Raw genomic sequence first — 25,044 nt, forward strand, 5'->3', positions numbered from 1 at the left:
GAGAAACTCTAAAATACGAATAAGAAGCCCCGCCCCCTGTCGTCTCCAACTAGTAACAGGAACAGGAACAATATACGGTAACAGGTTTACTTTATTTGTAAAATCAACATGGGGTGACATGTACATATAGAAGCTTTATTTGTCATTTACATTTAGTCATTTAGCAGATGCTCTTATCCAGAGCGACTTACAGTTAGTACAGGGACATTCCCCCCCGAGGCAAGTAGGGTGAAGTGGCCTACCATCTGTCTGTGTTGGCTATACAATTAACACATTTCTTGTTGCTTTGACACAAAATGCGTAGTGTAAACACAAATTTAAAATGCTTGAACTTCTTTTACACACAAGGTCAACCAAGAACAAAACAATCAATTTTTACTGCCCAATTTACCAATGCTTTCACACTGTATGTCAGAACAGATAACATAATGTTCAAAACCTAACTTATTGGCTAAAGTCAAAGTGAACAGCTGTTCATATTGTGAATTGAAACACAAATATATCCCCTGTATTTTATTCCATTGCTACTGAGAAAAAGCTGGTTGAAGTTATGCAAATACTGTAAATCACAGCTGATTCCCAACTAGGAAACACTCAAGTGTTGAGGTTCTTTCAATCGCATGACCATATGGTATATACAGTAAAGAGGACCTCTTTGGGCTGATCTTGTGTGGAAAAAGAACAACATAGAGCAACACAAAGAAAGTAAGAATACAGTAATGCCTGCACGAGGGAGAGGAAGACAAGTACCAGGACAAGGGAGAGGAGTGGGACAAGGGCAAGGGAGAGGAGTTAGAATGTGTGGTGGCACTCAGAGAAGGGCCAGAGCTAGGGTAATACTGTAAATGGCAGTTATATTGCATATTTCTTGCAGTAATGTCCTGAGCAATTACGTTTCTGTCTTTCAATACAGTACATTCTATAAAGCTATACTCTGAGATGGGTCATTTATTTTTTGTTCTGAATTTCTGCAGCAAAAGAAACAAAATGCATGCATTTACTAAACCCAACAAAACAAAAATGTAGAGAGGCTTCAAAAGAAACTGCATTGCAAACACAATCTATAATCCATATATGAGACCTGACACATAAAATAATGCAGTTTCTGTAATTCCTTCTGATGTTAGTGTTTTTTATGACATTATGCTATGATTGATTAAATGTTCCTGTGGAAAGAGAACGTGTGTTAGTGTACACTAAACATGGTGTCATGTTTAGTGTATTTTTGTGTTATGACAATTAGTGTTTGAGTTTAGTTTACATTGTGTGATTTTGAGAAACTGTTTTGCCAATTGTGTGTCGTAGGTGTGTTGGCGCATTAAGAGTTTAGGAAACTTGTAAAACGCTTCCTTTTACAATCGCTTCTTGGAAGCGATTGTAAAAAACTGTAACATACCGGACACCTATTCAGCCTGTTGTTTTGTGTGCTATTGTGTAGTTGAATAACTTGCCTTTCCAGATTAAATGTCTGTTCTTGCTCTTGGATTTTGTGAAATACATTTCTAAATAAATGCGACTTATAGTCCAGTGCGATTTATATATGTTTTTATCCTCTTCATGACGCATTTTTTGACTGATGCGATTTTTACTCCGGAGCGACTTCGCCTGCCTGTGTATCAACCTCTGCCTGTTCCTGGACTACCCTGCTCTTTAATAAACCCTCTGCACTTGGATCCTGAGTCTGGTCTGGTTACAGTTACAGCACTGACTGCTCAATATATTTTGACTGGTTGCAGGTTCATATCATAGAACAAGAATTACAGTATCACAGAGACAAAGGACAAGTTTGTGAGATGCAGGGTACAGTACGGTAAAAATAGGCGTACAAGGAGGAGGAAAAAAAGAGCAAAGCAGAGTAGAAATTTCTGATCAATTTTGAGCTACTATGATAGGACATGTTTTCGCTCATAAAAAGACAATGACGGTTGAATATGAAATTTTTTTTGAGATAAAAAATGTTCTCCCTGAGAACTATATGTTTTGAACAATGTGCTTTCTATTTTTTGGTGTATTGTTTACTGACTGCTTGATAGTGTATGTAATTTGGATCACTTTGTTTATGATTTGAGAGCAGGTAAATCTGTTTTGAGGCGAAAGTTTGATTTTGCAAGAAGAGTCAGAGGTTTTGTAAATAGTGCTTGAAGATGAGGTTGTGTTTAATGTTTTAATCAAGGTTTCATAAATTGTGTTCTAGCAATTGAGAAAAACTGTAACAAAGGCATTCGCAATTAAATGAAACTAAGCCAGGAAAATAAGGACATTCGCTTTTACAACCGATATTCAGCTGCTTTCAAAGGGGCTGGCTAGAGAACAGAACGACAATATAAAGTGGATATACTTTCATATATATAGATCAGTGAATTGTTACATAAATGTATGTGTTTACTGATGTCAAAACTGCCAGCACATTGCAAATGTTCAAGAGCTGTATGGTGAATTAGGTCTACAATTATGACAACTGGCTCAACCATTGTGCATGTAATTACTTCTGTTATGAGCTAAATGTTTAGGTGTTTGTGCTGGTAAGACAACAGAGAACCAATACAGTATATTTTGATCAACATAACATAAGCAATTCATAACGTAGGAAACAGCAGACAAATGAAGTCTACATAATCATGTGCATTGATTGTAGGCTACCACAGCATTGTCAAAGACTAGAATAGATGTGGAGGTTGAACAAGTACTTTAGAGATAAAAGACAATTTAAATTGTGATCAGAGAAATATCGGTACCAAAAACACTGACAAGACAATAGACAGTTTTTGGAAAATAACTGCCTTTATTTTCTACCAGTGGTTTTACAGGCAACTTTACCTGCCCTCTTGGTTCAGAATGTGGTGAATCATTTAAGTACACATAGTAAATAAATGTCTGATCGTGTAAGTGATAAAAGCATCTCAACCAAGCAACAACAACCAAAGAAAAACAACAAAAGGTCAAATGGGATGAGACCTGTCTGATGGACAGGATTATAAATATAATTCTGTAAACTAGCTACCTTAATCCATTGTAGTATTATAAAACATGAGGCGTCAGCATTCCCCTTCAGTATCCTGTAAACGTGTTTACACAGTCAACCAAGCGACACCTTCTCACAGACTCTCTATTCAACACAAAGACATGGCCGCCCTGAATACATTTTGGTTCACAAAACCTGTATTCTATTCAATATACAAAAGTCCTACAATTATATTATAAAAAGCAAAAAATGATATAATAAAGAACCTTGTTTAATGTACATAACAGAAATGGATTCTGGATATAGATGTGTTCGAACACAGCATAAATAATAGAAGAGCATTTAAACAAACTGAAGCTAGGGTAATGCAGCCTTCTGACAGCTAAGGGAACGCCTTCGTCTTCAATCCTAACAGGAGAAGACAACCCCCCTCTTAAATACAAATATTTAATATTAGACATCTATAAAAAAAAATGCAACAAAAATGAAAATACTCTGAAATAAGATTGAAATTACATTATAAGATATGACTGCACTCCAGTGTTCCCTCTATTTCAGGTGATGGTGTCACGTAAACATCATCTTACGTTCTTAGCAAAACTGGACATAATTTTGCACTTGAAAGAAAACCCACACTGATTGCATGTTTTTTAAACTGTTTGAGATTGTTGCAGAAACCATTTCACATGACCCTCATGTCTATGCTAACACATCGTAAAGTCTTACAAGGGAGTGAAAGCATGGATTTAAGGAATGGGTCAAATAAGTGAATACACAACCTGGCAAAATGTACATTCTCCATCTTAGGACTTATTGATCCTCTTAGACTAGTCAGACTTATACACTTATTCACTGATTTGGATTAGTTGGATTCTGGAACCATCCTGCAAGTCTTTGTGTCACTAAGGGGTGACATTCAAAACTGTGTGCTGGGGGAGGGTATATAAAGTATATTATTCTGTTTAGAAATGGCCATTATAATTGGTGCACATGATCAATTCCATGATCAACACAGCCGTATATATATTATATACTGTATATTTAAATATTCTAGACAATGGCAATAAAGAAAACACTGCTCGGTTCTACTGAGCAAGCCTAGGTTAGGTAAGAAAAGAGTGGAGGGTATTTCAACAAATGTTCTTTCAAAAGGAGGTCAACTCGCAAGAAAGATCCAAACTAGAAAATAAATCATAAATAACTGTTCCAAGCAGGGAGCATGGATATTTTAGATCTTCTGAGGGTTTAATAAAACAAGATTGGAGTACCGTTATTTACTAAGGTACTTTGTGTAGAACGTTGTGCTATCTTAGAAAGTGAAAAACACATCAGAAGACAAAGTAGATCAAACGAATGTCCAGGCTCCCAACAGAGCAGAAAGAGGGCGTTGCTTCCACCCTGAGAGGGCGTGGCTTCCACCCTAAGAGGGCGTGGCTTCCACCCTGAGAGGGCGTGGCTTCCACCCTGAGAGGGCGTGGCTTCCACCCTGAGAGGGCGTGGCTTCCACCCTGAGAGGGCGTGGCTTCCACCCTAAGAGGGCGTGGCTTCCACCCTAAGAGGGCTTGGCTTCCACCCTAAGAGGGCGTGGTCGCTTCCACCCTGACACGAACACCAACAGGCACTTGAATGTCATGGTTTCTCTGGTTTGGTTTGTCTTGTTTGTGGAGAAGTCCAGTGAGTTGATTGATCGCCTCGCGCAGCTTTAAGCAGGAGGGGCGTGTCTAGAGGTGGCCTCTCCCACTCAAGACTCCATCTCGTCCGTGTCATACACCTGCGGCTCGAAGCTGATCACTTCCTCGTAGGTCAACCCTGACAGAGGGAGAGTAGTCAGCACCATAAACAAGCCTACATCCCTCTCTTCCCAACCCTCCCGTCACTTACTTTTCCACTCCTCTATCTCCAGCTCGCGGCTCTCAAAGCTCTGGTCGTAGGGCTCGGCTTCGGGCTCGTCATCCGGGTCGTGGTACTGGGAGAAGTAGGGGTGGGCCAGAGCTTCGGCCGCTGTGATCCGCTTGTCAGTGTCCAGAACCAACATCTTCTCCAGCAGGTCCACCGCTGGGGTGGACGGTTGAAACAGAAAGAATGGAGAGAGAGAGAGGAAAAGAAAGGACAAAAGACAATTAATGACAGTAATGAGGAGGGGGAGCCAGAGAGCTGCTTAAACATAATCAGACTTATTTATTACCTAGTGGTTAAACATGATCAGACTCTTATTGATTACCTAGCGGGTTGGCACCAATGAACACATCAGCGAAGTTTCTCTTGGGCATTTGTGGAAGGGAGTTAATGTAGTTTCTGGCCTGTTAAAAAGAGATTGCGGTTGCAGAATGTAATATTACTACTGTAAGAACACAAACTAACCTTTATAACATTGCTCTTGTATGAACATAAACTAACATTGATTAATGTTGCTCCTGTATGTTGCAATATGTTTTATGTATTTTCGTCTTTTCATATGATAAAAAACAGGAAGGGGGGCAGGAAGTGTGTTCTGGTTGGCAGGGGGACAGGAAGTGTGTTCTGGTTGGCAGGGGGACAGGAAGTGTGTTCTGGTTGGCAGGGGGACAGGAAGTGTGTTCTGGTTGGCAGGGGGACAGGAAGGGTGTTCTGGTTGGCAGGGGGACAGGAAGGGTGTTCTGGTTGGCAGGTGTGTCTGCAGCCGGGGCAGCTGGGAAGGAGGAGGCTCACCTCGTGGCTGGGCATCCTGCTGATGAGGGAGGCCGGAGGCGTGCCGGTCAAACGCATGATCTGCTGCAGCTGGTTTATATCTTAGCTTCCGGGTCAAGGGAGGTCATAACATTGAGGTCAAAGTGTTTCTAAACAGCAGCACAGAGCAGGAGGAGCAGGGATCTACTTGCTATGTGCGTCTATTTATGTGTTGCAGTTTGTTTACAACTGGTGTGTGTTTGATTTCCGTATCATGTTGGTTCATGTTTGGTCTGTGAACTAAAGTGAACTATTTTCAAAGCATACTTAAAAGTATATCAAAAGTGAACTATTTTCTAAGTATACTCCTTAAAAGTGTATAAAAAGTGAACTATTTTCAAAGCATACTTAAAAGTATATCAAAAGTGAACTATTTTCTAAGTATACTTCTTAAAAGTATATCAAAAGTGAACTAAAAGTGTACTATCCATATTTTAGTATACTTATAGTATACTTTAATATACTTCTTTTTTGTAAGGGTTACCAGAGTAACTCCTGCTTTGTCGTGGCAGGATGAATAAAGGATACGGTCGGTGCCGGGGAAGAGAGTCCGTCCTGTAAGCAGCTCTGGCATGATGCAGCCCACTGACCAGATATCCACTTCACACACACACACACACACACACACACACACACACACACACACACACACACACACACACACACACACACACACACACACACACACACACACACACACACACACACACACACACACACAGGTTTAATCCTCTCTATAACCACTAGTCAGTTTAGAGTGTCTGCACTTCTGTGTAATACTGGAGGACATCATGCAAGATGTCTTCTCCCATGTGTAATGTTATCGTGTTGTGTGTGTGTGTGTATGTTACCAATCATGTTGTGTTGTGTGTGTGTTACCTATCATTATGTGTTGTGTGTGTGTACGTGTGTCTGTTACCTATCATGTTGTGTTATGTGTGTGTATGAGTGTGTTTGAGTTACCTGTCACGTTGTGTATGTGTGTGTTACCTGTCATGTTGTAGTGCATCCAGTTGAGCATGATCTCCGGGGCGCGGTACCACCGTGTTGCTACATAACCCGTCATCTCGTCATCTGTGTGTCGCGCCAAACCAAAGTCCAGGATCTGGGAGAGTATGGTGTGTGTGTGTGTACGGTAATGCATGCAAGCGTGTAGGATGAAGAAAAGATAAGCTCCTCTGGGCTACTCAGCATGTGTAGGTGGCCCATACAGCCCATGTTTAAATATAATAAAACTAAACACATAACCCTGCAGTCGTGTCTTTCGAGTTTTTATTAGTTTATGTAAGTTTTATTGAATCAGGCGCCTGTGGTGGGTGATTTAAATATCCTTTCATTTCAGACTCCTCACAAACACAGTTTTTTAAATGTAATCTTAACTACTGGAGTGAGAAAAAAATACATGTCATATTCTCCTCACCTTGAGTTCGCAGTCCTCGTTCACAGCCAGGTTACTGGGCTTGAGGTCCTGCGTGGAGACAGACGCGTCAGGAGCAGACACAGTACCGCGCGTCAGGAGCGGACACAGTACCGCGCGGCAGGAGCGGACACAGTACCGTGCGGCAGGAGGAGACACAGTACCGCGCGTCAGGAGCAGACACAGTACCGCGCGGCAGGAGCAGACACAGTACCGCGCGTCAGGAGCGGACAGTACCGCGCGGCAGGAGGAGACACAGTATCGCGCGGCAGGAGCGGACACAGGACCGCGCGTCAGGAGCGGACACAGGACCGCGCGTCAGGAGCGGACAGTACCGCGCGGCAGGAGCGGACACAGTACCGCGCGTCAGGAGCAGACAGTACCGCACGACAGGAACGGACATAGTACCGGGCGGGAGGAGCGGACACAGTACCGCGCGGCAGGAGGAGACACTGTACCGCGCGGCAGGAGCGGACACTGTACCACGCGTCAGGAGAGCAGACACAGTACCGCGCGTCAGGAGAGCAGACACAGTACCGCGCGTCAGGAGCGGACAGTACCGCGCGGCAGGAGGAGACACAGTACCGCGTGTCAGGAGCAGACACAGTACCGCGCGGCAGGAGCAGACACAGTACCGCACGTCAGGAGCGGACAGTACCGCGCGGCAGGAGGAGACACAGTACCGCGCGGCAGGAGCGGACACAGGACACAGTACTGCGCGTCAGGAGCGGACAGTACCGCGCGGCAGGAGCGGACACAGTACCGCGCGGCAGGAGACACAGTACCGCGCGTCAGGAGAGCAGACACAGTACCGCGCGTCAGGAGCAGACACAGTACCGCGCGGCAGGAGCGGACACAGGACACAGTACCGCGCGTCAGGAGCGGACAGTACCGCGCGGCAGGAGCGGACACAGTACCGCGCGTCAGGAGAGCAGACACAGTACCGCGCGTCAGGAGCAGACACAGTACCGCGCGGCAGGAGCAGACACAGTATCGCGCGTCAGGAGCGGACACAGTACCGCACGGCAGGAGCGGACACAGTACCGCGCGGCAGGAGGGGAAACAGTACCGCGCGGCAGGAGCGGACACAGTACTGCACGGCCCTCTGACATCTTTCTGACATCTGATAATGCAGCATGCGACAGCTCACACATAAACCAACTGAAGGGTTAGGGTTAGAAGGGATACATGAACTGGTCAAATGTGATATATACTGACATGTTAGACACTAATGTACAGCCGACCTTACCCTGTGTATGATATCTGCCGAGTGAATGTACTGCAAAACAAAAACACAATTTGTAAGTGCATATTACCGTGATTTATTATGGTCACGGATATTTGAGAAAAGGGGCCATAAATAGTTTTATCTTTAATTCAATTACTGATTACAGTGTGCCTACACCTGGGAGCCGGGCTGTTACCAAAGGGGACACACCTACACATGCCCATTCTGACCTCCCCCCTGACCTTTAACCCCCGCAGAATCTGGTAGATGAGGAACTGGACATGGTCGTCAGTCAGCTTCTGACACTTAACGATGTTGTTGAGGTCCGCCCCCATCAGGTGGGTCACCAGGTACCTGTCAGTCAAACACAACAATACCAATCACACCCCGCCGTGGAGACGCAGAGACACGCACGCGCTGGCAGACGTCTAGACTGGTGAGGTGGGGTTTGTAGTTCTGCTTGCCAGGACTACAAAAGCAATGACATCATCAAACAAAAACATGTTGGGTAGTTTCCTGGAAAGCCCAGAGATGTTGCAGCGTTTTTCCGGAACATTCTGGCGCTTTGAGAAGTCGAGCCGAGTCTGGCTCCTGGCCCCGAGGTCAGCTGCAGGATCAAATCAGGAATCTGGTGTGTGTGTGTGTGTAAGCGTATATTGGCACCATCTGCAAACTGAACCAGTCAGTAATGATCCAGTGATTTACCTGTACTTGACAGACCCACAGGAAAGGGTTAGGGTTATGTGGGTGTTGGTTATTTAGGCCGTGAGAAGCAGCCTTCCCTAACCAGCCCTCTGCCTCTAAGCCCCACCCACAGCATCTACAAAAAGGTCAAAGGTCATGATCGTAAGAGCTGAAGAGGGGACAGAACAGTGATCTTGTTTGTGTAAAAGTGTTAGGGGCTTGAAGCCTCTGTACAGCCTTTATATGTGTGTGTTTGTGTGTGTGTGTGTATGTGTGTGTGTAAGTCACATCAGGTCTCAAGGTTACTAACTGAGTGTTCAGCACACAGCAGACCCCGAGACACGGAAGAATAATTACCGTGGATACGGGGTATAGTGTGACATCACTGCTCTACACACCGGGGGGGCCAAACAGAAACAGACCCAGGGGACAGGGGAGAGAAAAAGAGAGGACAGGGGAGAGAAAGAGAGAGCACAGGGGAGAGGGATGGACAGAAAGAAAGAAGAGAGAAACAGAGGGAGAGAAACAGAGGGAGAAAAATGGAAGAAAGGCAGATAGAGAGAGCTACTCACACGTCATTAAACTCCTCTAGACAGGTGGCAGGGGTGAAGACATCCAGTAGACCAATCACCTGCAGAACAGAACAGAAAACACTGTTAACCCTTGAACCCTTACAGTCTTAAACCCCTACACCCTTACAGTCTAACCCTAACCCTAACCCTACTCTGCATCTGTCTGGAGAGGGCTCAGGCAGATTACCAACTTCAAGCCCAGAGCCCCCCACTCCACTAACGACTCTCGCCTGGCCAACGACCTGAATGAGTTCTACTGTCGATTTGAAAGACAATTGGACTGTCCTGAACTACCCCTTCCCTCCCCTCCTCCCCCCCTATCAACACAGTGACGACACTCTCCATTCAGGAGGGTGAAGTTAACAGACTTTTCAAGAGGCAGAACCCACGCAAAGCAGCTGGGCCGGACGCTGTCTCCCCTGCCACCCTCAAGCTCTGTGCAGACCAGCTGTCTCCACCTACATCTTTAACACTTCCCTGTAGACATGCCATGTGCCAGCCTGTCTCAAGTCCTCCATCATCATCCCTGTACCCAAAAAGCCAAGGCCAACGGGACATAATGACTACAGACCCGTCGCCCTGACCTCTGTGGTAATGAAGTCTTTCGAGTGCCTGGTGCTGGCATACCTTAAATCCATCACAGACCATCTACTGGACCCCCTGCAGTTTTCCTACAGAGCCAACAGGTCTGTGGATGACGCAGTTAACATGGCCCTCCACTTCACCCTACAGCACCTGGACTCCCCAGCATCCTACGCCAGGATCCTGTTTGTGGACTTCAGCTCTGCCTTCAATACCATCATCCCCGCCCTGCTTCAGGACAAGCTCTCCCAGCTGAACGTGCCTGATTCCACCTGCAGGTGGATCACAGACTTCCTGTCTGACAGGAAGCAGTGTGTTAAGCTGGGAACACAAGTCTCTGACTCCCGGTCCATCGGCACTGGATCTCCAGGGCTGCGTCCTTTCCCCCTCTGCTCTTCTCTCTGTACACCAACAGCTGCACCTCCAGTCATCAGTCCGTCAAACTCCTGAAGTTTGCGGACGACACCACTCATCTGCACCACACCGGCTCATCTCTGGCGGGGACGAGTCTGATTATAGGTGGGAAGCCGACAACCTGGTGACCTGGTGTAGCCGGAACAGCTCATTGCTCTCAAGACAGTGGAGATGGTTGTGGACTTACATTTAGTAATTTAGCAGACGCTCTTATCCAGAGCGTCTTCAGGAAGAATACAGCCCCACTCACCCCCATAACCCTCCCTCACCAAAAAAGCACAACAGAGGATGTACTTCCTTATGGCAGCTAAAGAAATTCAACCTGCCAAAGACAATGATGGTGCACTTCTACACAGCCATCATTGAGTCCATCCTCACTTCATCCATCACCGTCTGGTACGCTGCTGCCACTGCAAACGACAAGATCAGACTGCAGCGTATCATCTACACTGCAGAGAAGGTGATTGGCTGCAATCTGCCTACCCTCGAGGACCAACACACCTCGGGGTCCCTTAAGCGAGCGAGGAAGACTGTGGCCGACTCCTCCCATCCTGGACACACTCAGTTTCCGCTACTCCCCTCCGGCAGAAGGCTGCGGTCCATCAGGACCAAAACCTCACGCCACAAAAACAGTTTCTTTCCATCCACTGTTGGCCTCTTCAACAAGGCCAAGGGCTCACACTGACTTTAATTATCTTAAACACATTGCAATTTGCACTACTTTACACATTTGTATCTTTTGTACTATTTGTATTTTTTGTATTTTTATAGTGTAAATTAAAACTCACTACTTCCTGAACAAAATTAACTCTGCCTCAAACCCTCACAAACTTTTCTCTACCTTCTCTACTCTTCTTAACCCACCTCCCCCTCCCCAAACCTATCGTATGTGTCTGCACACCCAGGCCTGTTCAGAACAAAGTTACGTAATGTGACGAGCCTGAATTTAAAGATTTCATTAAAACAATAATGCATGGTGCAGGGTTGCCGATGTTGTCAGTGTCCCTGGTGTGTTTTTATACTTTTAAATTCAGTCTCGTCACATTACGTGACTGTTCTGTGCCACTGCTAGCTCGCTAGCCAAGCCGACAAACGACTGGTTGAGCATGTGGTGTAGCATGTACTCTATTGTAATCTTGCACTAGTAAAATTGTGTCTTTTTACACAAATGTTGTGTAAAAGTGGTATTTTGAGTGATATTGTGAGTACAGGAACCCAAGTCTGCATGCTTGGCCATGACTACAACAGTGACCTTAGAGAACTACAACTTGTCTAACATGCCCCCGAGCGCGGTGCACTGTGGGAAGGCAAGCGGTGCAGAGCGTTAAAAAACGCTGAAGTGGACACGCACCGTTAGGTGAACGAGAGCAGTGATTGGACCGTGACAATGAAAGTGGCTTTGGATGACTGCAGCTTTCAGACAACAGTTGAATGATGGGCACAATAGGAAACTGCTCAGAGCCAAGGATGCTAGAGTGTGTGTATGTTCATTTTCATTACTATGATTCCTTGTGTGACAGAGAGACAGAAAGAGAGAGCCTGCAGGCAGTATGTGTGTGTGTAAGTGCAGTGTTCCCCCCCCCCCCCCGTGTCGGGGGGGGTCAAAATAATTCCTTTGTTAATAATTTGTGACACATAACTTTATTATATTAAATATGAATAAAAAATGATTCACACCTTCACAAAATCCACACGCTCAACCCAAAATCCACACATTCAACACCCTATACAAAATTCACACCCCATTCAAGTCCTATCTGCCAGAAACCGAAGAATAGAAATGAGTTCCCTTGTCCTGAGACCTGCTTTCCTAGCTGCCTGTTTCTACATCTGTTTGTCCACCTCATCTGTTGCTTCAGCTGGCTCTCTCACAGCAGCATGTTGGATGCTGTCCTCCTCTCCTACTCTTTCTTCAATGCCTAATGAATCTAGTATCTCTTTCTATCCCTGACCCTGTCTTTCTGCTTGAGCAGCACTGTTTGAAGCCTGAAAATATTTTAAACAATTTCTGCATATATGCAGGTAACAACGCAAGTGCTAAATGACTATTTAGCTGGTTGGCTCCATGACGCTGGGTAAGTAGGGCTCGTAAGACTGCTCACCTAAAGAACGAAGGGGAACACACTTGTTTAGCAGATTAAGACATGTTTGTAGGTACCTAGCGAAAAGTAGCCTCAACTTTCGTAGACTTTTAGCTACGGTAATAATGCTGAAGGCTCGCTGATATAGCTGTCTGTCTTACTAGAACGGCATATATATACGTTGTTGCTAATGTATGCTGACGTTGTGACTGTGTGTGTGTGTGAGACGCGTGAGTGACAGAGAGACGGAGGGAAAGCAGGGAAAGGAAATGCAGCTGAACGAATACGCCACAATTAGTCTATGTGTGGGAAACACTGAAGTGGGTGGAGGTGCAGAGCAGAGCTGCCCCCCCCCAGGTGGGTATCATAACAACAAAGAGGAGACCGCCCACATAGGGAAAAGGTCTGCAGCCATTGGTGGGCTCTGGCCAAGATTAACAGTGATTGGTTCGACAAGTGCTAACAAAAAACAAAAACCCAGGCAGTATCCTGGCAACAGTGAAGTGGATAAACATAGAGAGCAAAAAACAGCCAAGCACCGTCTTTGCACTGTTGCATTATTGTAGTTTTAACATTTTCATGCAAAAAGTAAACTTCAGGAGACGTCCCTACTAACTGTTAACTAACAGCAGGCTTTCTACCCTATGCCCACTCAAGGAGGTTTCTAGCACAAGATTAGAGAAGACTGCTAAGATAACACATCAAAGATAGTTGAGTGGCTCCACAGAACTACCACAGGCAGCCCAGGTACCCCAGCTTGTTTTCTGCAGTGCAGCGGTATGGACGTTTACATGTCTCAACTCAACTTGCAGACCAGACATGACCGTTTGACCCACAATATTTCTCAACAGAGTTGAATCATTCAGTGGAACCTGACCCTACGTGTGCTAGGCTAGCTTAGCTGCCTTTCCCTGTCCACCTGAACCTGCTATATAGTGAAGAAAATGTTGTCTTTGTTCTTCTATACCAGCATTGCATAACAGCTGGTCTGTTGCAACTACTTTGAAATGCTAGGCAACAAAACAGAACTGGAATATAAGCCATAGAGAGCCCAGTTGTGAGTAACAGGAGGCAAGGTGTTACTTCCAGCTATGAGTCAGCAAGAGACAGGGATAGGGCTGTTGTGAGGCGGGAGGGAACACAGGAGGAAGGGTGTCGACTAACATGCCTCTGTTATGGAGACCTTCCAGTTGACCCCACCAGACACACACACACACGCACACACAGGAACAAACCAAAACATTCACACACACAACACATCCTACACCCCATCTACCTCTTGACCTCCGGCCTACACTGCACTAAAGAGAAACAAACATCTTCAGTTCCGGTTAGGAGAAGGCAATCAATAACATTTCATAACGCACACCCACACCCTCCTTCCCAGAGTCAGTTGCACAAACACGCTCTTGACTTCGACTGGGAGAGTTGATCTAGAGCAGAGTGCCAGAGAGAGAGTGAAAGTCAAGAAAGAAAATGCTTGGCCCTCTCTGACAGACATTTCCTGATTGACACTATCACTATCTGTATGAGTGTTGTCCTGCAAAGTGCAGAGGAGCCCTGGTGCCTGCTGGGTAGTTTTGATCTTGCTCTGCTGGGAAAACCCCTGGCCTTCCAGTTGTGCTGTATCCTCGCTGCTCAGTCAAAGCCAGGTGTGAACAGTTACACTATTCTCTCCCTGAACAGCCTGGGCTCTCTCATGCAGCGGAATGTTGTCTTCATGACCTTCAAATATGGGGTCAAGTTCATCTTTAACAGTTCCCTGTGAAATGTGTCTAATTATTCATCACTAATAAAGGGATTGATGTTACAGGAGGGCTAAGAGAGCTAAGAGAGGCTAGATGGAGTAGTTAGATACACAAGAGGGGGTGGGGTTAGAAGAGGGACTCACATTCTCGTGCTTCATGTGTTTCAGCAGCCTCAGCTCTCGGTAGGTCCTCTTGGCGTGGATGATGGACTGGAACGGCCGGGACAGCTTCTTCACGGCGATCTTGAGACCAGTCTTGGTGTCGTACGACGAGCTGAGGAAACAAAACCATGACGAGCAGTGAGGTACAGATACGACGAGGTGTCTCACCCCACCTAGTCCTAGTCCCACATCACCCCACCCCTATTCCTAGTCCCACCTCACCCCACCCCTATTCCTTGTCCCACCCCACCTCAAGTCCCTCTATTATCTCAGTGATCAAGTGTCACATCTCATACATCAGATTCACCTCGATCGCCTCATTTCATCCAAAATGTAACTGCATTCCCACAGTTCCGAGAGGAGCTATGTCTGTTATAATGTACATTCAACTCACAGGACAGTAGCGCCATTGTTTTGCGAATGAAACTAGTAACTGTATGAACCTGTTATGCAAACTTAATTACAATGACAGCTCACTTTCAACATTGTGCTGAAACCATAAGCAGACTGGGTTAGGGTTAGGGCAGGAATGTGGTGGATTAGCCTTCGTTTTTTGTATTCAAACACGACTGATGGTTGTCTGTTGTTCTCTCCCTAGTAGAGCTGCTGTCTGGTAGAGCTGCTGTCTGGTAGAGCTGCTGCCTGGTAGAGCTGCTGCCTGGTAGAGCTGCTGTCTGGTAGAGCAGCCTGTTTGGGCTAAGGTTTTCACTTACGGCAGGGCATCATCCAATACCAAAGCCATGCGTGCATGAGTGTGTACCCCTGTGGAGTTCCAGGAGAGGGTTAGCTGGCTGACCCTAACCCAGGAGAAAGCCCCCTTCATTCCACACCCATCCCAGGAGAGGCTGACAGGAAGGAACCTTCAGCACCATGCAACAGTTGAAGGAGAGGGGCTTTCCTCTGAAGGGACACAGGGCTTTTTGCTCAGTGTTGCTTTGGCTGCAGCCTAACTAGGAAGCTCACACAAGGTGTAACTTCTAACTTAGGTTTCAGCCCACACAAAAAAATGGCCAGAACTCTTTTAATATTTCTGTAAATTGGGTCCATAAAACATTCACATCCCTTCCAGGTCCTGCTGCCCCACTGAAGCCCCACCCACCCACTGATGTTTGAGAGCAATAACAATGGCCTTTCCTACTCTGTTGCCAAGGCAACAGGAGCTGGTGTAGCGAGATGTCTGACGAATCCCTTTTCCAGGAAGTCGTAAGTAGGCCAGTGTTGTAGCAGTCTGGGTAGTGGTAGTTTTCAGTGCTCAGCAGACACGCTGGTTTGTGTGTCTGCTAGCGTGCAGTTGTGGATATATTTACCTCCTGATGGAACTTGGCGTGCCCAGACAAAGACAAACGTCGTCCAACAGGAGTAGGTTTGGTTCGCTAGCAGGAACAAGCCGGGGCAGTGGAGGCTAACTTTCAGACGATGACACTACATGTTCATCCATACAGCAGCACCATGCTAGGTGTTGATCCATACAGCAGCACTATACTAGCTGTTCATCCATACAGCAGCACTGTGCTAGCTGTTCATCCATACAGCAGCACTGTGCTAGCTGTTCATCCATACAGCAGCACTATGCTAGGTGTTCATCCATACAGCAGCACAATGCTAGGTGTTCATTCATACAGCAGCACAATGCTAGGTGTTCATCCATACAGCAGCACTGTGCTAGCTGTTCATCCATACAGCAGCACTATGCTAGCTGTTCATCCATACAGCAGCACAATGCTAGGTGTTCATTCATACAGCAGCACTATGCTAGGTGTTCATCCATACAGCAGCACTGTGCTAGCTGTTCATCCATACAGCAGCACTATACTAGCTGTTCATCCATACAGCAGCACTGTGCTAGCTGTTCATCCATACAGCAGCACTGTGCTAGCTGTTCATCCATACAGCAGCACTATGCTAGGTGTTCATCCATACAGCAGCACAATGCTAGGTGTTCATTCATACAGCAGCACAATGCTAGGTGTTCATCCATACAGCAGCACTGTGCTAGCTGTTCATCCATACAGCAGCACTATGCTAGCTGTTCATCCATACAGCAGCACAATGCTAGGTGTTCATTCATACAGCAGCACTATGCTAGGTGTTCATCCATACAGCAGCACTGTGCTAGCTGTTCATCCATACAGCAGCACTATGCTAGCTGTTCATCCATACAACTGAATCGCACCTGTCATGTATTTGTTGTGCATGTGCATGGCATGTGCAAGTGTGACTCACTGTGTGAATCAGGGAGAACCAGTTTATCACCCACACAGATCCCCATCTCTATAATCCAGAATCAGAATCAAATTTAATTGCCAAGTAAGCATAGGTGTGTTGTTTTGGGTACAGACCTCTCAAGCAATAATGTTTGGGGATGTTCTGAGGAAATTAATTGAGATGACAGATTTTTCTTTTTCATTTTTAAACTTTCTGAAATTTGCATTCAAGAGAATTTCTGTGTGTAAGTTAAGGAAACCTCTGAGATAGCCACACAGCGCAGGAGAGACAAGCGAACAGATGGTACACAGCTTCCCTAGTGTAACTTCACCACACAGGACATCTCACTTAAGTCTTGGTCAAAAAGGCTCATTTGTGGGAAAAGTGTCAAAATCTATTGGTTGGCCAAAAAGAGTCGAATGACATTGGGTGAAGCAAGTCTTTCAAATAAGATATAAAGCAGTTTAGTTTATCAGACTGTACAGTTGTGAACGCAGGTGGCTGAGTGGGAGACGAAGGATGGCTTTCAGATTTCAGAAAGTAATTTGTTTATGTAAACAGCTCATATGCAGATTTTTTTTTAATCTGTTGTTTTAGCTTAACTTTTAACTTCATTTGTACTGTCTACATGCCCTTGTTTTTTGAAATTCATGCCTGTTCTGTGTACAGTGAGAGTGTAAACCATAGCTAAATTCCCTATGTAATAAAGCTAGGGTTAGGCTTAGGGTTAGCCTAACCCTGATTCTCTTCTTCATTCTCTAACTCAGTGAATGAATACAGTGCTAAACCTTCCTTCACATATATCACATATTCAAACAGACATTCAAGGGTTAGTGTTAGGGTTAACATTCAAAACATATTGCATGTAAAAACCCAATAACTTTGGGAACAAAATGGCCAAATATGCAGACCATTAACTGATTGTAAACATCTGTAAACAAGAGCAGCATGTCCTTTCTGGGACAAGTTCTTGTTCCAGAAAAGACATGTTCTGTGTGTGTGTGTGTTTGTCAGCATTGTATGGACACAGTATTATCAAATAATGAACACGAAATAAGGTGGCGCCGGGAATGTATACTAAGACACATACAAACTTTAAAACACACACAAGGAAATACAGGCACAAATGTATGCACACAAACTCGCTCACCCCACCCATAGGTCACAGTCCATCAAGCCAGATTAATTGGCAGAACAAACAGTTTACGACTGGAATCACACTCACACACAAATATGCTGTAATGAAGCTAAGTGCAATAACAATAAGCTGTAAAAGTGTGGGCTGTAAAGACAACAGCATTAAGGAGAAGCAGAAGAGAGCCAGGAAGCAGAATGAGAAACAGACAACATGGTCCTCTGCTCCGGACATAACACGGTGCCTGTGCTAATGTGTGTGTGTGTGTCTGCGTGTGTATTGTGTGTGGCATGTTGCAATACTCAATCCCACAGATAAACCTCCTCAAAACTGTACAATACAGCTACTACAGGGCATGTTTGGGAAAAGATTTAGGAACTTATCAATTAAAGCATACTCTTACTTTTCATGCTTGCATCACAACTCCAAAACAGGGGAAGTGAAACTTCAGACTGAAATAAGTTTACATGCACCTTATTGCATAACAAACTCTTACCAGCTTGCTATCCGTCAACTATATTTAACTTATAATCAGACCTAGTGACTCTGACTAGAATGATATCGGATAAGGATTGAGGGGAATTCCTGAATTTTTCGGGCATAATTGTAGGTCAGGTAAAACTCAACTAGGGTAAAACAAGGGGTTAGGTTGAAAGCCAAATCTTGTCCAGCGTGTTAGCTACCTGACATCCAGATCAAGGTGGGACATACAATTCATAGACAAGCAGGGAGTTTCCTTATGAGGGATAGTGTGCCTTTGAGGGACAGGTTGAAAACATAAATGGGGCTTTACATTCTTCAAGCGGTTCAAGTTCAAATGTACCCCCCGGGGAAGGAGGACCGAAGCGTGAGGAACAAAGCACGCCTGTCTCCCTGGCAACTGGAGACATACTGTCTCCCTGGCAACTGGAGACATACTGTCTCCCTGGCAACTGGAGACATACTGTCTCCCTGGCAACTGGAGACATACTGTCTCCCTGGCCAACTGGAGACATACTGTCTCCCTGGCAACTGGAGACATACTGTCTCCCTGGCAACTGGAGACATACTGTCTCCCTGGCAACTGGAGACATACTGTCTCCCTGGCCAACTGGAGACATACTGTCTCCCTGGCCAACTGGAGACATACTGTCTCCCTGGCCAACTGGAGACATACTGAAACACATTTAACCGCAGCCAAGTCACACTGGACTTGGTACAGAAAAAGCTAGTGGGCTATTTATGGAACGGGCTAATTCCACCTTCCTTTACTGCTGTGTAATCTTAGTGCTGGGGGAGGTTTGGTTCATTCCTGTAATGCCAAGTTGCAAAAGCTCATTTGAATTATTCTTTTCACGTTACCTGCAAAGTACAGTCATATCAAATAGTTCTCTTTCAAAAGTGGCCAAGTAGGAACATTTTAGCAGCTGAATGATGAAACAGAAGCAGGTGGACTATATCTTTTTAGTTGTCAGACCATGAACATGGTTTATAGTGTTTATAGGTCTTTTTTTTGGGACAAAAAAAAGACCTTGAGTGCATAATGACTAACAGTCACGGTTGAGGAGAGACCTAATCCCGGGACTGTGACTCATGCAGACAACAGGAGGATGGTGACATCATTCTGGACTCATCGGGCTCGTGCCTCTATACGTTCACCGTGGATGGGCCTCTTTTCTGGAAAACACGTGACTTTGTCTCACTGTATCGCTGCTGGCAAATGCATGTTTTAAGGTGCGGTAGCCGACATGTCAACAATAAACAGAACATTGTGACAGCAAGTTCTTTCTCTATACCAATGGTTAATTTACCTTGCGTTCATTTCCACATTAAATCTTCTACAATGTACAGTTGACATGCATCGCGTTGACATGACGCAATACTATCACAAAATAATACCAAACGTATGCTCATAGCCTCTATAACTCTGGTAACCTTGACATTACCTATTCACGCACTGGATTTCATGAACTGACAGTTGTGGCAATATTTCAGGCATGCAGAATATTTCTTGTAGGCAATCCTATCTTGATTCTATTTAACAAACTACATTCTAGTAGTTTTCGTATGCAAATCGTTATATACACAAACAGTACGTTCTCGCGCATGGCATAAGCAATTACTCGTGCTTCGATACAGTGAGACAAAGTCACTTGTAAAGCTCTGTCTTGGAAGTCGCTTTGGATAAAAGCGTCTGCTAAATGCATAAATGTAATGTAAATGCTTCGTTTACTGGATGTGTGGCGAGAACACCATGAAAACACAAAATGTTGCTTTCTGCACAAAAACAAAGATAATCCCCGCCGAAACTATCCGAACGACCCCGAGTGCTGCGTGACAGATACGGCTGCGCGAGATGATTGCATCGTTTAAAACTTTACAATGTGCACAGTAAATAAAAGTATTCCCCAGTTGAAACCATTCCCGAGCTTTGCAACATCCATGCACGTAAGATACTAGGCTACCGTGAGAACGTTTGGGCGTTATCAAAAACGTCCAACTATAACAATGGTTGTGCAATAAGTTGACCAGCAGTATTTACCATACAGATCCGTAAGCACCGGAACCAACCGGAGACAGGTTCTGGTACCGCTCCGGGACCTCCCATATAGTTTTGTTGAGCTCCTGTCGATAAAAAGTGGGTCTTTCCATCTGCGACATTCCTGCAGAAAGACCAGTCCCGCATAGAAAAACAAACCAGCCGAAACTTCTGATCTCTTAAGCGTGGTGATGCCCTTTTAGAAACTAAAAAACGATACAACCAAACTCCAAAACTATAGTTACTCAAATACGTAAATGTGTTTTTGCACATCCATGCTAATTTTGGTCATGCAAATCTTAATTGTTGCACGTTGTTTCTGAGGTGCATTTACAGTAAATATCTCCAGACAGGCGGTCAACTGCTGTATATTTTTCCCGACGTACATGGAGACATGTCGTGTTTGTTCTGACTGGAGGAAACATGAACAGACGTTTTACGTCACGCACCAAGCGCGCTCCCGACTCCCACGTCTCGCGTGAAGTGACCCCAGTTTCCTTTCTGGGAAATACGGGAAATACTTCAAGTGGGAATTCCCAGGTCTTTTTGTGAGATGCATCATACAAAGATTAAAAAACATATATAAATCTGATTTGACATAGCCGAGGTATTCAAGTTAACCAGGACATTTGATAACAAATGTTTCTGTTATAGAATTAATCAAATACAAAGAATATTGGTCATGTAGTCTATGGAGATTTAGAATGCATTGCATCCTTTAATTAAGCAAACTACACAGAATTGTGAAATGCATTTTTTGGCTATTTATTGAAAATTCCAATTGGTCAACAACAGATAAAACTGTAACAATTTATGTTTATACAAAAATAAAGGTAAAAGCTATGGAAATTCATGTTGGATCAGTCAAGCAACCAACCAAGGAGTTTGATTATTTTCAAAGTTGCTTTGAGGCTTTGCAACAAAATGTAAATATTTCTTCCTTCTATACCCTTTCAAAGTTATAGTTTACAGAAATCCCGCCTCCACAAGTATATTAATAAATCAACTTCATACAGTCCTTTATTTACTTTCATGCATAAGACAGGCTTCTCTAAATGTAACAATAATGTACAGCTCTGTTGTCATAAATGGTCTTGAATGGTCAATAAACCTTTGAATCTAAACAACAAGAGCAACATTTGTTATATGGTTTGATAAACAAGGCCAGATTGGTTGTTTAAACCAATTTTTTAGAGGATGAAAAATAAAATACAAAATTGACTTTGTGCAGCAACTTATCACAAGAAATGTAGAAATTGTTAATAGTAACAACAGGTACATATATTAACTTAGCTCTTTATTCTATTTCTCTCTACTAAGGAAGGTTATCAGGACATAGAATACCCTTTCAAACAAAACAACTCACACTTGGCTTGCAAGATGTGGTGTAATTCGCTCTGTGGTGCCATGAAAGAAACGTATGTAGAACATCTGGTCCGCATACACAGCGTCTCTACAGTAAATAAACATGTTGAAGGAGCTCAGCTATCTGCCCCCTGTACCTGTACATTCTTCAGCAAGTCTCATATCTAGACAGTATTATTCATAGAAGGGGGGGACGGGGACGATACAAATTTACAAGCCAATAAGGACAAATTAACCCACCACCGAAGAGCCCTGCCCAGACTGGGTCAAAACATCTAAAATGTGATGAGGTATGTTTGATTTAGCTCCCGCAGCACAATATATCCCAAAAGAAGTGCACAGGCTTCTGAGCTGGAGCATTAGGGAAGCTGATTCAAACACACTTAAACCATCTCAGCAGTATGTCCACCCCGGTCTGGTTTTCCTCCCCTCCATCGTAACTGTGTAGCTGGTCTGAATCCACTGACATGGTGTGGTGCAGAGATGCTAGGTGGGAGGTGAGGGGTAGAATGATTCACACACCAGAAGGGGGCAGTATTTGCTTGTGTTTCAGAAAGGGTCTTTGAGGGTTACTGCATACATTGTCCAAACAATGTCTCTTAGGGTGTAGCAGCCAAGCCCAGTTCAGGCCAGTCCTACACCCTCCCAGCCTGTAAACAGTCACTTTAAAAAGACCAGGTAGAAGGCCATGGACATGCAGGACACCGCTACGGCAATGTGGAGCCTGGTTCCAATCACCGCAGCTGGGAAAGAGGAAGACAACAGGAACAGAAAATAGTACTGAGTAAATAACTGTAAAGTACAAAACAGTACTATTAATCGCATCATTCTTTAATTACGCAAAGCATTGGACAGAAATTCTGAATTTTGTCTCTACATTCTGAGTCACATGCAAGAAGCAATCCACACACTGGGATCCATAGAGTGCTCTGTAGCGTACCTTTATAAAACACTCCCCACAGTCCTCTCTTCTCTGACAGCAGCCAGCTGTTGAGACGGGGAACTTTCTTGAGGTATGCACACGTGCAGATGAAGAGCAGCCCGAACACCAGGATGCCGTCGAAAGAGTACACTAAGGAGAGAGGAACGGCTCACTCGTTATCCTACACTTCCTAGACTGACTTATAGTCTCACTGACAATAAGAGGATACAATGTCTTAACTTGAAAAGATGCTGCAATAGAAACAACTTAGTCTACATACACAAATGTTAACTTGTTATGGTAGGTGTTTGACGTTATGTTTCCATGGACTCATTTGTGCCCTCTGACCACTGAGTGAAGTAGCTCTGATAGAATTCAACAATGCAAGTTAGACAGGTTTGACAACTCGTGTGTCTACACCTGTGTGCTGTTAATAGCTGAACTGCATAAAATAAGTAACGTTACACAACCATCTACTTAGACTAACCTAACAGCATAACTACCAACCATGTATGAGTTTCAATAATTCATAACAACGTACCGAGTACAAAACTGATGTAATGGCAACCTAGCTACGATAGCGATCGAAAGTTCACCACCATCACTAAAAAGCCTGCCATGACTGAAACACTTAGCTAGTTCATATTTAACTTGCTAGCTAGCAGAGAAACAAAGCAGTCAACAAGAGAACCAGCCATGGATATCCTGAACTGCAAACTTAGCTGACTTATGTATAGGAATGACTAAAATGAAACATGTTTTACACTACTAGCTAAATAGAAGTGGTTAGCTAGAAAGCAACCGCAGCCAGGTAATAGTACAGTACAAACCCTGTTAGCCTAGCTAGCAGCATCTAGAACGTCATACTAGCTAGGCCTACTCTTGCCTTTATGCAACGAAAGACAATGATCGGTTTGAAACAAAGGGAAGGTGTATTGATACAATATAATTAATGTCAACTTAATCGGTAGGGTGACTATGTAGCTAACTAGCCAGGTTTACTGACTAGCTAATGTCTGTGTGGGCCACGTTTACAGATATATGTCGGGCGATGTAGTCTAGCTAGCTAACATTGCATAACAAATACGATCATTTTACTAAATGAGCTCCACATTTTGCAAACCCACCATTTGTCATGATCGCAGGTTGCTGTATACGAGCCTATGTTGAATTGTCAGTTATGTTTAATCATCCATGTTGTTGTCAAACGTATCCTCCTTCAACAGTACAGTAGAAGGTGAAGCCAGCCTCAATAAAAGCATCTAATTTCCTGTTGATTTCGTCAGACCTATTCAAAATAAAGGTCCCAATACAAAATGTACCATAGTTAAAAACATGCCATCTTAAAAGGATGGGGAGTATATGAAATGTTTAGAATTAACTTGTTTTTTTCCAACCAATTTTTTGTGTTGTTGACAGATTTGGCAGTAACAGAAAATTACATTCATGCTGCTTAGAATAATGCTAATTCAAAAATTGATGGTAGTTTTTTCTATTTAAAATGATTATTATTAGTGATGGCGTAAGGACCAAGGATATCTCAACTCAAATAAAAACATGTTAATTATAGAAATTAGTCTTGATCTGAACATTGAATTCACACATTCTGGCATGGCTCACGCCAAACTCTTATTTTGAAGGCAAATTCGCTAAACCGGAAATGCGATTGAAGATTATCGAGGGGGTACTTGACGCAATGAACAGCAAGGAGAAGCAAACTATTATCAAGCAATGGATGAGACAAGTATCCGTGTATCCTTTTTTTCGAAACCTTTTTCGAAAATATTTTTTAAACTTTCAAAACTTTTTTTTTAAACATTTTTCAAAAAATGATTACAGCATCAAATGATTCTTACTGTACATTGAGGGGACTAGTAGGGTAACCAGAGTAAGCATGTGGGACCTTCCTAGTCAGAGTTATGGGGTGGATAAAGGTGGAAAAAAACAAACATAAAAATGACAAACTGCAGGTTGAGGGGACTGGTATGAGTAACCAGACCAAGTTTCGTGCATGTGGAACCTAATACTATGGAGATGTCTGCTGTTTTCAAGCAAAAGTCACAGAGGGGATACAGATTATATCAGCAGATTATACCCATTGACATTTCCCTGCTGTATGACTATGTTAAGCCTGTGTTCTGCTCCTCTCTTTCACCAACCGTCTCTGGAGGAGGGGATCCCTCAATGAATTGCTCCCAAGGTTTCTTCAAATTTTTCTCCTCTAGTGAGTTTTTCTGGGAGTTTTTACTTGTCTTCCTTGAGGGTTTAGGTTGGTTGAGGGGCAGTTCTATGGGCATATGTGAAGCCCTCTGTGACATGCTTGCGTGTAAAAAGGTCTATATCA

At 44.2% G+C, this 25,044-nt stretch overlaps 2 protein-coding genes across 2 annotated transcripts; both read right to left on the reverse strand.

Moving 5' to 3' along the window:
* Positions 1–2,759: 2,759 nt before the first annotated feature.
* Positions 2,760–20,829, reverse strand: mapk14b (mitogen-activated protein kinase 14b). Its single transcript, XM_062474018.1, has 12 exons — positions 20,417–20,829; positions 14,538–14,667; positions 9,570–9,628; positions 8,556–8,667; positions 8,335–8,364; positions 7,089–7,136; positions 6,659–6,773; positions 6,197–6,268; positions 5,651–5,730; positions 5,184–5,262; positions 4,844–5,017; positions 2,760–4,771 (listed from the first exon to the last, which is right to left on the reverse strand). The coding sequence occupies exons 1-12, from the start codon at positions 20,533–20,535 to the stop codon at positions 4,704–4,706; spliced, it is 1,086 nt and encodes a 361-aa protein (XP_062330002.1). The 5' UTR covers positions 20,536–20,829; the 3' UTR covers positions 2,760–4,703.
* Positions 20,830–21,420: 591 nt separating this feature from the next.
* Positions 21,421–23,978, reverse strand: tmem167b (transmembrane protein 167B). The gene is made up of 3 exons (XM_062474019.1): positions 23,828–23,978; positions 22,719–22,850; positions 21,421–22,521 (listed from the first exon to the last, which is right to left on the reverse strand). Exons 1-3 carry the CDS (start codon positions 23,835–23,837, stop codon positions 22,439–22,441), a joined length of 225 nt encoding a protein of 74 aa, XP_062330003.1. The 5' UTR covers positions 23,838–23,978; the 3' UTR covers positions 21,421–22,438.
* Between the last annotated feature and the right edge of the window lie 1,066 nt (positions 23,979–25,044).

This window comes from Osmerus eperlanus, chromosome 1, assembly GCF_963692335.1.
Source record: "Osmerus eperlanus chromosome 1, fOsmEpe2.1, whole genome shotgun sequence".
Lineage (NCBI taxonomy): Eukaryota > Metazoa > Chordata > Actinopteri > Osmeriformes > Osmeridae > Osmerus > Osmerus eperlanus.